Source organism: Mugil cephalus, chromosome 1, assembly GCF_022458985.1.
Source record: "Mugil cephalus isolate CIBA_MC_2020 chromosome 1, CIBA_Mcephalus_1.1, whole genome shotgun sequence".
Classification (NCBI taxonomy): domain Eukaryota; kingdom Metazoa; phylum Chordata; class Actinopteri; order Mugiliformes; family Mugilidae; genus Mugil; species Mugil cephalus.
The window spans coordinates 20,992,244-21,005,595 of record NC_061770.1 but is presented as its reverse complement, the minus strand read 5'-3'; the positions used below and the strand labels follow the sequence as shown (position 1 = coordinate 21,005,595).

Here is a 13,352-nt window from a genome sequence, read left to right as displayed (position 1 = left end):
GTGACAGTAGCTGTGATCTGACTCAGTTCTGCCCTCGGGTCTGTGAGCCACAGGAGCTGGAGATGCGCAGCTCTTCATCTAACAGCTCACTGTGGCTGCTCCTTCTTCACACATTACTTCCAGAAATGTCTCAAACTGATCTGATTTTTTCAGAGTACCAACATTTTCCAGTGCTTTTACTGTGAAGCTGTTTGGTTTGGGGATTAGCAGCAATCTCTGAACTCATCAGCTATCGTCTGATGGTGATTTGACATCATATCCAGGTATCTGTTAATATAGATAAGTGGATTAACTGAGATGTGATGAAGTCAGTGTCGACTAGTCCCTGATGATGTTACTAATTCTATTCTGTGGCTTTTAACTCATGTTGAGCCACTTTATCTCTGTCCACTGTATATTCTGGTGATTATCCTTTTTTTTTAATCCTGCATTTCTTAGTCTTTATTTTATTTTATTCTTGGTAGATATTTACTCTCTTTTATGTGCGTAGATTTTTACTCTGCTTATTTATCTTATTTGCGTAGTTCTATGCACTCTCCATTTTGCCCTTGTTCGGCACTTTGGTCAACATGTGTCATTTTAAACGCACTATATAAATAAATTTGAGTTTAACCTACTAAAAACACAGTAGAAATGAATGTAAGTGCTGTTGTAGACTAAAGATATTGCATGCAAATATGTTGGTGTTTGAATAAAAGTTAAATAGAGGAAGATCTGTTCATTATCTAGTGGTTAACCAAAGAATTAATCTAATAGATTGAATAAATTATTTAATAATAATTTAATAAATTATTAGTTTGTTGCAGCTCTGAAGGAACGCCTTTCAGCCTGTCACTCGCAGACAACAGAATCACAAGGATTCTTGTGGGATTATGAACTGATGAGCTGTGTACGATAGTCAGCTAGAGCCGGGGCCGTCATGAGTCCGCTAAACCACTAACCAGACTAATAGGATATTAGACTCATTCTCCACTCAGTAAGAGGTGGTGAATGAGGGAGGGGAGAGTAAAGGATAGGGTGCGGGTCACGTAAAGAGAAGAAGAATAGGCAGAACTTGACAGAGTGACACGTTTATTAATAATAGAGTGACAGAGATGAACAGGACACGAGTCACAAGTGTGAGAAATGAAACAAAGGTCAGAAATAATCAAACGCGAGACGACTGCAGGCCTCTGTTACAAGACTAACACGTAATTCAGGTGGAATATCAACATGAGAAAAGTCAGAAACACATCTTATTTGTTGGGACATGGTGAAACTGAACGAGTAAAAAGATGTTGCAGCCCCAAGTTTCACTGCCGACAAAATTTTATACAAGAATTTTCAGTTTCGAGTTGCTCCGTCATTACCGCACTTTATGCAGCGATGGACAGAAGAGACATAGACTTTTACAAGTGGAAACTATAAACTATGAACTAGGATGCGGTTGTAACTGTGGACGAGGCGCTCTTGTAAAATAATTTATGAATCTCGATGATATTTTGGCTGAATGAAGTAATAGTTAGGATATGATGGTAGTAAACAAGAAGACAAACATAACATTTCTGATATTGACCCAAGTGTTTGGTAATAAAACGTTGTGCAGCATTTTACGTGGAAAGTAGAAGGAAATTTCATTTTATTGGTGTCAAACTGCAGAATTCATTACAAAAGGAGTTGAAGATGCTTGAAAAATTATAAATTATTAGGTAGATTGCAAATGATTAAAAGATTTTTATTTTTTTTTGTCGTTATTGTTGATTGTCAAGTAATTGAGTGACGGACCATTTGTTTGTGTGTTTATGTTGGTGGTGCACCAAGATGTGCTTTTGAACTGTGCAAAATAAATAAATAATAATAATTAAAAAATAATTGGCAAAAAAAAAATGACGATTATCTACATTAAGACGTGAGGATTCAAATATGAAATCACATGGAAAAGCACTGGAATGTTTTCAACTCACTGAAACTGGTAAGTGGCATCTTTTGTTTTTTTCCATGCACGGGCCCTGATCGTAAAATAAAACGACATCCAGGTATTTGAACCATTCAGAGAGATGGCTGCATAGATTGACAGACAGAAATGAGAATGAGGGAACAAATCAGTCACATGATAGTGTTCAGGAAAATCTCCTCCCACATGTAAGCTCCCATCCTCCATCCCTCCATTCATTCATTCATCCATCCATCCATCCATCCATCTCTCTGCAACCTCCACTCATTTAGCGACGACTAATCCACTGCCCAGCTTAATCCCTCAACCTGCTCACTCACTTTCTCTCGCTGCCCCGGAGGAAACCTTACAGAAAATAAAACGCTGCAAACGTTGACATGTCTTCAACTGAAACATTTCCAGCGTTAAACCTAAAATACTTCACGTGTAAATGAGATTTTTTTCCAAGTAGAAGTCGTTTCATGAAAATGACCTGAAATCTTAATAAAGTCTTGTCATATTTATGTATGGGTCAGAGCTTAATTTTCATTTTTTGTGCTCTTCATGATGCACCATCGGTTTAGAAGCTCTGCTATAATGGTTTGTTTTTGTTGAAAAGGTGTCAGATTCAACCGGATGATGATTCTGGAGGATGTAGTTTGTGGTGCTTTTAAACTGGCACAGTTCTGTAGAGCTACAAACCACAGTCTCCAAAATGAAACCTCGGTTGAATCAACAGCTCTCACAGTGCTTCCAAACTCACGCTGAATACAGGAACCTTCATGAAGATAACAGATAACAGATGCATGATTGTTATATTAGAACATAGGGGAGTGCAAAGCATCCAGTATTTGTATTTTAATAAAATTCAAAACAGGTGTGAGTTACAGTACTAATTTAGTATATGCATGAGTAAAAGTAAGTATTCATTAATTACTCATTATAATAATTATGAATGTACGTGCAGTATTGGTTGATGTTTTGCATTAAATGCAGCTCATAGAGGTGATTTATTCTGACTTGAAGGGACAGAACATGACTGTGATGATGATTTGGAGCTTGTGGGAGACAATAGGTGGCTGTAGGTGGCTCAGTAAGTAGAGAGTTTAGAGGTTCGATCCCCGGTATGTGACACATGCTAAAGTGTCCTTGAGCAAAAACTGAACCTCTGTGACTAAAGCTCTTAAAGCGCTATATAAAAGCAAGATCATTTACCATCACCAATAGATAATAGTTTAAATTACCAAGCTACCAAACGAATGCTAACGTGAGAGAACCTGGCTGCTAATATAACGTAACGTAATAATCTCCCAGTCAAACTCCACTTTCCAAAGGTTATTTGCTGCCTCCACAACCCACTTAAGGTAAAAAATGAGGCAGTTAAGTCGAGTTTCATGCAGTCAGAGTCGAGACTTTTCCTCCTTAACGTCACTTAATCCGGGCAGATGCACAAATCACAAATACAAATAATTCTGAAAACTACTTGTTCAAAATAAGTATTTGTAAAAAAAAACACATCATTTATTTGTGCCCCATTACAAAATTGTAGATTTCACAAGCGTTCCCAATATAGTGGCAGGTGGGTGAGCACATACTGTAAACTGAATCCCAGTTATGCATCTCTCTTCCTCCTTCCCATCGTGTGCCATGGAGGAGCTGGTCATACAACGCCTACACATTCTCTAAAAAAAGGATGAAGTAGTTGCTGAAATACTACCGAGGCAAACCCGAGTTCCCCAGAACTTGAATGAGTATTTTTAAAAACGCATCCTCGCGCAACACAGTGCTTGGTTGCATCTATTACAGAAAATACATGTTGCTGCTCAGAGTAGTGTGTTTAGTCATATTCTGTGTGAGAATAACAGTGGGCAGAGGAGAGATACTGCTACACACCTGTTCAGATGTTCTTACCTGCAGGCCTGACTAGACCTCTTCGCTGAGCTGAGTGGGTGTTCAGACAGCGGCCACGTTTACATTCAGAGACACCAAATACAATCATCTGGTATCACCTGGTCACAATGAATGAAGGACACTGAGTATCTGGCTTTCATGGCACCTGTCAGTGCGCGGGATATATTAGGCAACAAGTGAACATTTAACCCTCAACGTAGATGTTAGGAAAGCAGGAAAAGTAGATCAAAGGAAAAGAGGTGAACTGGTAACAGAAGACTCATTGATTCACATGGGGAGAGAAGGTTGACCCGTACGGTCTGATCCAGATAAATTACTGTGGCTCAGAGTGTCAGAGAAGTTGATACTGGTTCTAATAGAAAGGTGTCAGGAGGCTGCACACTCAAGCCTCCCCCCCATAGACCACATACTATTTTTCCTTCCCTTATGTGCACTGTCTTTAAAGTATGCTGCTGTTTCCCCACTGTGGGATAAACTAAAGGTAACGTATATTATATATCTTTTGCAGACCAGTCAGGGTGTCCATGCTGTAACCTCCTACAAGAGGTTATTGCCGTTGCCATGGGAATGTCTTCTATCTAGAAGACGGAGCCACTTGTTGCGTTTCCTTTACCCCTAGAAATGCGTAAAAGCCAAATATTGCAATAAAAAAACTGGTAAAGTGGAAACACGTAGATTTTGAAAAAGCTCTCCGGTGTCACCGGAGATGATGCAGGGGGTCATGTGACCAGTTCATTTGAAGTCTGTTTCCTCAGGCGAGTCTTTATGAGAGTCACAGCTCATTTGCACCTTTCAGTGGAAACGTGAAAAATCAATTATACTTTATTGAAATTTCATAAATGTCGCTTGCACTTTGTGAAAATGTGTAATACTGATCAGATCGAGTGTTTACATGGTCATTAGGTTCTGTTGCGCTGCTTCCTGTCTCCTCCTGGCCACTCCTCCCTACTCACCTGAGTGTGACTGGTGCTCAGGTAGGAGGAGGAGACTGTATAAGGAGGGGACAGGAGCAGTGGTGGGTGATCTATTTCATTTCGTATGAGTTATTAGAACTTCATAGGCTTTATTATTTTAGTTTGGGTTGCAGGTGACTGTTTTTTGATCATTTTATTCAGGTTAAGTTTCGTTTCTTTAAGTAGGATAATTATTTAGCGCCCCCTATGTCCAACTTTTTACCCTGCTCTCTTTGTATTTGAATAAAATCACCTCCAAACTGTGGTCTGGGGTCCTTTTTTATGTTGTGTTATGTTATGTTGGTTATGTTACAAGTCCGTTTTGTACTGATTTTTTATTTATTTTTAAAATGGGACAGTTCGTGTTAATGAACGTTTACATGTTAATACAAGCGACTATAGCCACGTGGCTAATTTACATCTCGAGTCCCATTGGCAGGTGAAAAAGTAAATTACAGTAGCTGAAGAAAAACATACAAAAGACAAAAAAAAGTAGAAGAAAAAAAACACATCCCTACCATTATTCCACACATTTACACTATAAATGTCTCTTGAGACCGTAGCAGATGCTTATATTTTCCTATTAAACAAATTATCCAAGGTTTATTGAAAATGTCTGTGCAGGGGCTGATTAAATCCACATATCTTTGTAATCTGACGGCTGCTGTGTCAAACACTTAATTATTTATTTTTCTAAATGGAGGTGCGAATGCAACAAGCCCTTGAAGGTATGTAGCTGCAGTAGTAGCAATTAACCTCAGAGAGTCCCCAGAGTCCCTCGATAGGTCAGACTGTGTAGAGCTGCTGTGTCTGCAGGTAAGAGGATCGTATACGTGAAGCCCCAGATCAGAACAATGAAGTGGTGATTGAGAGGGTGAGTGATGCTCCGTGCTATTGTGTTTTACTCTGCGTGTAATGGCCTTACAACTTTGAAAGGCTGGGTGTTTGTGTGTAGCGGCCCATTATCTCGGCAGCATTGTGGCTTATGAGTGTTGGTTATTCCAGGTTTGAGGCTGAAGAAACAGGAAACACTTACGAGCTGGAAAAAAACCTTTCTGTGAGTTCAAACTGATCCGAAAATTCATCAGACCTCGTCCCTTTTCAGAGGAGATTAATTATGAATGAGAGAGTCGACATGATTGGACATCTCGTCCATAAAAACAGGAAGAGGATCCGTGTGACATGCGACAGTGGCAACAACAGACAAGTCTTTCTCCTCCTCACTCACACATGCTGTACATTGTGCAGTGAGCGATGAGCGTAGACTTGGACAGCGTGAATAATCCCCATCTGTTGATGAAACATGTTACGTTTCTCTGGGTCCGTCTCTCACTCGCTCACACACACACACACACAAACTCCCTATGAAGCTTAGAAAGTCCCTGGCCAGCCTTAAAGAGAAAAAAGCAAATGTTTGCACTGCATGACAAAGTCCTCTGGGGACACTGCTACACTTGTAGGATTAAGCTACTATAAAACATTGATACTGCTCTTTTAGCAATCCAGTCGGAGCTAAAGTTATTTAGTAAATTAGCTTTCCACATTGATGTTTATCATCTCTTCTGTGCGACTAACACGCTAAAACCTGCAGAGAGAGCAGCATGTTCACCTTTGGCTGGTTATGATCTCCACTTTATGTTAATTGCATAACTTGTGTCCTGATGATTAACACCCACAGATGTGTCTATTTAAACCCCAACTCCCACTACTCCTTTATAAGCTACACCGATCAGCCACAACATTAAAACCACTAATAGGAGAAGTGAATAACATTGACCATCTTGTGACAATTCAGTGTTCTCCTGGGAAACTTTCAGGCCTGACATTTATTTATGTGGATGTTACTTAGACATGCAGCACCCACCTAGACCAAGCCAGACACTCACACCTCATGACACTCCTTGATGGCAGCAGGATGCAGCCTGACACAGACACAAAAACAGTTTAGAAACAACCAAAAGCAAAACATGAAGAACAGCACAAGGTGTTGACCTGGCCTCCAAATTCTCTAGATCCCAAACTGATCAAGTATCTGTGGGATGAGCCACAGAGGAACCTCTACTCAACCCACAGGATCAGAAGACACATTCTCTACAACTACACAATATTAGGAAGGTGGTCATAATGTTATGTCCGATTAGTGAACTGGTGGCAAAGCGACTCTATAAGTCCAGCTGCTTTTCTTTCTGGATATCTACCTTGTGTTACTGTCGCTGTGTTTTTAAAGAAATGTTGGGTAACAAGAGGGCATTACTCAGCATACGCATTTCATAAGCCATCTTCATGGGGGGCTGAACAAATTTAGACTTCCTTGGTCGACCAGACGCCCGAGGTTTTCCACATCACAACAAGTCAGACGGAGAAACATCACTGTGACAAGTCCGGTCGTCTGCTTTTCCAAATGGATTAAACGTGACATGGAGAGTTTGGGAAAAGCTGGAGGATGAGAGTAAGAGGATAAAACTCCAGCTTCAGTGGCTCATGGTGGACCCGTCTGTCTGTGCTCTGTCACCAACGTAGTGACTGTCTCTGGTGTTAGCTGGTCTGGATAAGCTCATCTGGTTTATTGGTTCCTTTTCATTGTCAGTTTCACTAAGCCGTGACCAGACGAGCAGCTGACCTACAGTAGGAAATAAGCTACAAGCTAATGAAAGACATGGCATGGATACTCTTCAGACCATGACTATACTATGAGCAACCACTGGGCAAAAAGCACGGCACAGCTATCATATTACCGGTCACACTATTAGTGTCAACAAACCGGTGGCAACCCATCCATGAAACCCATGTGCTGCCACCAACATCTTGGTTTGGTTAAATTTCAAAGAGCCATTTGATAGTTTGACTTTAAGGATAAAATATCATGACATAACATGTAGCCAAGTCATAATAATAGTAGGTTTTCTTGTTTTTCTGACATGGTCTGGAGGGCAGAGTTGGCACGTATGCGTTTTAGATTAAATTTGTCACATTAGGAGCTCACTGATCTTTAATTTCACCACCAAGAGATACAAGAAAGCCAAAGATTTTGCCATCAAAGCCGAAAGTCAATTTCTATGGCGTCAATAACAACTCAACCTCTCTCAGGGACCCCCAGATGTAGCACTAAGGTGATGGTGGCAAGAAAAGACTCCCTACTAACAGGAAGAAACCTTGAGCAGAACCTTCAGGTCTTATGGTTGTGACCCATCGACTGGACGACTAACAATCAACAACAATCACTTCCTGGTGATGGGTCATCAGTGAACTTACACTGCGTCCCAGTCCACTGGTGCAAGTTGAAAAAGATCTTTTTTTCATGAGCATGTTTTAAGTTTCCTGTTTCCCTTCTTGGTTGCATCATTTTAGTTTCCATGCCACGTTTTTGTCGTCTTGCGTTAGCGTCATAGTTTTTCGCTTTGTATTTCAGACCTACCTTCGGTTTCTGCGGTACCTTTTGATCCCATTTCTTGTTTTCATAAAACCCCCACCTCATCGCCTACAGTCCTGCACCTGTGTCCTATCCCAAACCTACCTCCTAGACAGCTGGACCCGTTACCAACTTTCAGCTAGTTCAGTTTAAAGTAAACAACAAATGTATAAAGGACACATTATGACCAAATCTGAACATTTGAAACACACTAATATTTCCACAACAACGTGATTATCTAAAATGAATAACCTGTAGACTAAAATACAAACTACTCACTCGTCCTAACGTCCTAGCATCCAAGCTAACAGCTTCCTGTTTCCCCTTTTGAATGACAAATACAAACTACTGCCACCTGCTGGTATGAAGAGTTATTTCCTTTCTTTGTCTTTACGATGTGTTGTGTTGAAGTGCACATTTTTTAATCCAGACACGGTGAAGCAACTCCACAGGTAGTTCTTTGAGTTTTTTGTACTCATACCATAACAATGTGACAACAAGTCTACCAAGGACAATATACTGCTCATGCAATCCCTAGATGGGGTATAATCAAATGATTCACCTGTCAGACTGAACCATGGATGTCCACACGCTTAAAAAACGAACAAACAAACAAAATCAGCAAAAGATGCAGCTCTTCACACACTGGGAACCGTTAGCCGCCAGTCTTATCATTAAACACCCTTATGTAGCAACTTCCTGTGTTTGTGTGAGATAACATTATCTTTCTTTATAAACAGTGCAACGATGGAGAATTACAGATTCACGTTTTACCAGGTGCAGCATTTAGAACCCGTTCTCATTAAACCGCCTTTAACACAAAACACACTTTGACAGCAGGAAATTGCAGGAGTAAATAAAAAGATGGCAGTGTTACAGTTTGCTATGTCTTATACAAAGACATTAAGCCAAAGGGGTATTCTTAATAGTATTAGTAACACCAGTTAAAAAAAAAACACCAGGTAAAAATGTTTGCCATGACAAGCTGCTCGTAGGTGAAACTTTGAACACAAGTCGATGATTTTAATTAATGGACATATAACATCATCTCCTCATAAAACACTACAGAGTTTATAGCTCCTGCTTCCAGTATGGTTGGTGTATAAAGTGTGAAGAAATAATTGTAGATGTAAACGTGCAGACCTCTGCAGAACAATGAACTGTCACAAGATGGTCAACGATATTTACTTCTCCGGTCATAATGTTGTGGCTGATCGGCGTACAGTACACACATTATGTAATCAGGTCTGAGATAAAGTAATTAATTTTACAACATAGTAAAATGATGATTATAATTTTGTGTGTTCTTTGAGAGGGTTAAATTATACTGTAATTATGGAGGCAAACAAACCCTCTTTAACTCCCTCCGTGCTCCTCTCAGAGGGACGACCCTCTGGATGTGTGCGTTTGTGTTTGTGTTTGTGCACGCACACACACACGCATCAGTGTTTGTATGCGTGTCAACAAAACAATGAAACCCGACACATCTATCCAAATATTGCCGGGAAAAGCCCTCTGACGAAACTCACACATCCGGCCAATCAGTCTCATGCATAAGTGTAAAGCCATTGTGTGTAATCCGGCTGATGACACGAGCAGCCAGCCACATACAAAAAAAAAAATAAATCATTTAAATCTCTCTTGCACATTCAACATCTGCAGAACTTCAATGTAAAATATGCCCCTGTCTTGTACATTTAATATAAACTATTACAAACGTAACTCAGGTTTTTTTTTATCATATCAGCATAAAGAAAAGAACGTTTCTCCTTTGTTTGGCAGAAGTGATGATTTAAAATATATATATTTGAGATCTTGACCTTGACTTCAACTGTTTCCTAGTATTTTTGTTCCTTGAAGAAGACCTCTATGTCGAAACATCGGTTACGCCTGCAACATCACAGGTACAAGTGTGCGACTTTCTGTCTTTACCGTTTTGTTCTGGTTGTCAGCACCTCACCAACGCTGCCGTGAACTCTCCTTCTGCTTTTCAGAGTGTGACGTCCCCAAAATGACATTTTCTGGGTTTCTCAGTTCAGAGAAAACAGTAAAACCTTCACGTGACTGCACCTTTTCAAGCTTGTTCCGAACACTGAGCTCATGATGTTCAGCACAGATAATCCTAAAAGTTCAACTAATAAGAACTTTTTTATTAAATTTGTGTATCTTCGCTATTTTCACTGCGTTTTTGATTAAAAATAGAAGATACCAGCCATAAATATTCTTATTCTCAGTGCCCGACTTTATCACAGTGAGGCTCGACACACTATCCGGTAACACAGAACACATTTTTGGTCGTTGACTCATGAAAAGAAATCCGACAGATGCTCTCTGGTAACACACTACAAGTCCAGCTGAGCAACAACAACAACAACGATGTGCACACAGGGCACCGCAGCGTGTTTGGGGGAAATCTCTGCGAATTCATCATTTCAAAAAAACATCGGTGTCTCTACTCACCAGTTCTTGGTTGGTAGAATTGGAGTCGTCTCCGGGAAAGGGGATGTAGATGGCTAAGGCCACGCAGTTGGCAAAAATAGACAGCAGTATAAAGATATCAAAGGGCCTGAAGAGAGGCTGTTAAGGAAGACGACGGTGAACTCAGAGAGACGTTATAGTACAAGGGTTTTAACGTTGATGACACAAGTGCTCGTTTGAGACGTGTAAAGCTGCCTTTTAATATAATTAAATGGTGAAAACAGAAGTCAGGAGAGATAAATTAAGACAAATAACCACACACAGATGTGGCCCTACACTGGATATGCATCGCTGGGTCTCCTCTCTAAGGAACTCTGCGGCTCTTTGTGTGTTATCATTGTGGCCACAGCGGGGCGTGCTACTATAAGTGCTCCTAATGCATCTTTTCTCTTTTTTTCTTTACTTTTTTTCCCCCAAAGGTTGAACAGTGAGACTGATTTATGAAGTATTCTTGTAAACAGCCTCTGACTGTTGCACACAAATGCATTAATTGATTCTCTCATTCTGAAAATGAATGCAGTGTTGATTCCAAACTGGCGTAATCAAAGTTGTTTACACTGGAGGAGGCTTTAAAGGTTATGAAAACTCAGCTAAGACACAAAATTTAAGACTTAAGACCAATTTAATTTTATCCATCCATTCACCTATAAACTCAGCCACTGACACAGCCTTAGATGTGTTTTTCATCTAAGCTTTGACATGAGGCTGCCACCTATTTCCAAACTAACAGTACAGTTCGTTGTAAAGTTCACATCCCTTGACATCTGTTAAAGGATACTTCCACTCCACCAGGCTGATGCAGGCCCTGCGGATCGGGTTGTTGAGGGTGAGGCAGAACAGGGCTCTGGGCGGCCTGCTGTTGGTAGATCCTCCCTGCTTTTTGCTTTTGGCATACTGCTGCCTCTTCCTCTGCGCCAGTGAACCGACAGGAGGAACTGGTACAGTGGTGCAAACCGAGGGTCGCGAACTCACCTCGGGCTTCGCGGATTCGCCTTGCGCTTGGCGAGCAGCACTAATGGCGGCGTGCCAAGCGAGGACCGGGCTGACTCCGGCGCCGGTGCCGCCAGCGCCCTGCGCGCCGCTGTTGGCCCCGAGGAGGCCATAAGAGGAGCCGACGGGCTTGCCGGTGCTGGCTGGAGCCTGCAGGGGTTCTGGTGGATGGAGCTGGTGGAGGTGGGTGTGACTTGCTGACCAGAGCGCCGAGGTGTCAGTGGAGGGAGAGGTCCTTCTGTTGCTGGCATACTGTGCCCCTGGAGAAACGGGTGGGAAATAAAATGGAATAAACAAAAACAAGCAAATATCAAGTTCCTCACAAAACTACTGATGTTTTGCTCGTCTGTTTCAGGAGACTAGCTACCATTTTATGATATGTCTCTAATAGTCTGAGCTTTTATTTGTACACTAATGAAACAACTGGAATCAAAAGTTAGTTTACACAGGAGGTGTTGGTCGCGTCTGACACAACCACCAGAGGGCAGCAAAACGGAGTATTTCAAAATGATATTACACACTACTTTAAATGGACACTTTAAGGGAAATATCTTTCTTGATGTTATCCCAAAAGTTGGTTTTGTAAACTGAGATGTGACCTGAACTAGGATTTGATGTCACAGCAGAAAAAATAATCTTGTCAGTGCTCTCAGCCGGATAAATCTGTAACGGCATTACTGTTTCCACTGTACACCAAGGTCCTCTTACTTATCCACCTGTGTCTGCTACATTATTATCAGTGCATCTATAATAATGTAATATGAACAACGTTTTTTTATCAGTCCAACTCATTTCATATTGGGGCCTCCAGAGAACAGCAGTACATAAACAGTAAATATGAAACTTAATATCCACAAATGGCACAAGAAGCGTGAGTAATAACCTGTCAGCAATACACAAGCCCAGCAAGAGTAATAAAGGAGACAGCGCTTTTTACAACAAAGGAGGAAGCAAAACAAATAAAGACGAGTGACTCCAATATAGTAGTAGTAGTAGTCTCCTCACTGGCTGGATTATATTTGTAATGTTGAATTTAAAATTACAAATTCACTGTTGATGTGTGAAGAGAAGTGGCACCATTTAATAATACTGCATTATTAAAAACACCATTAATAGGGGTGAATTTCAAGGTAACTGGATACTAGGGCAACTTGTCACTTTTTGTTGTTGCTTTTCTCTAAAGTTGCTCTGGAGTCTCTCTGTTTGGAACTGAATGTGCTCCGGCAACAATCTGACAGGTCAATCATATCATTTGGGCGGGTTTCATGTGAGGGAGTAATAGCTACATAGACATTATCGGAGAGACGAGGCAATTCGCTTACATCTAAATGGAGAAGCGAGATGCTCAGATTTCACTATTATGGCCGTCGACAGCCCCATAGTTGGCGCGTTAGCCCTGCAAAACTTGGGCTTCACTGGTGAAGACGTTTCACCTAAGTAGCTTCTTCAGTTCTAGGTGAATGGTGAGGTTAGGTTTCATACCAGGAACATCTGTGGGGTTTGCTCACCTCAAACTCACATGACCGTGGTCTGTTTGCAACAAGATACACATGTGTAATGTTCAGATGTTCAGATAAACATGGTTGTGTCATGCTTTTGCACAATTACAATAATAATAAAAAAAAAGATAATATCATCCACATAGACATAAGCATAATAGAAAAGTGAAGAAGGGGATTGGCTTAAAAGAGGGGGAGAG

The 13,352-nt window shown here is 40.9% G+C and overlaps 1 protein-coding gene across 9 annotated transcripts in view; it reads right to left on the bottom strand.

The window, feature by feature from the left end:
- The window catches only part of cacna1db (calcium channel, voltage-dependent, L type, alpha 1D subunit, b), a 100,388-nt gene that overhangs the window by 83,426 nt on the left and 3,610 nt on the right, over window positions 1-13,352 (bottom strand). For all 9 annotated transcript variants that reach the window (XM_047573658.1, XM_047573634.1, XM_047573645.1 and 6 more), the window contains exons 2-3: window positions 11,442-11,913; window positions 10,646-10,751 (exon numbers count right to left, since the gene is read on the bottom strand). In XM_047573658.1, coding sequence (XP_047429614.1) covers window positions 10,646-10,751; window positions 11,442-11,913 — 578 coding nt within the window. The remainder of the gene's footprint in view (window positions 1-10,645; window positions 10,752-11,441; window positions 11,914-13,352) is intronic.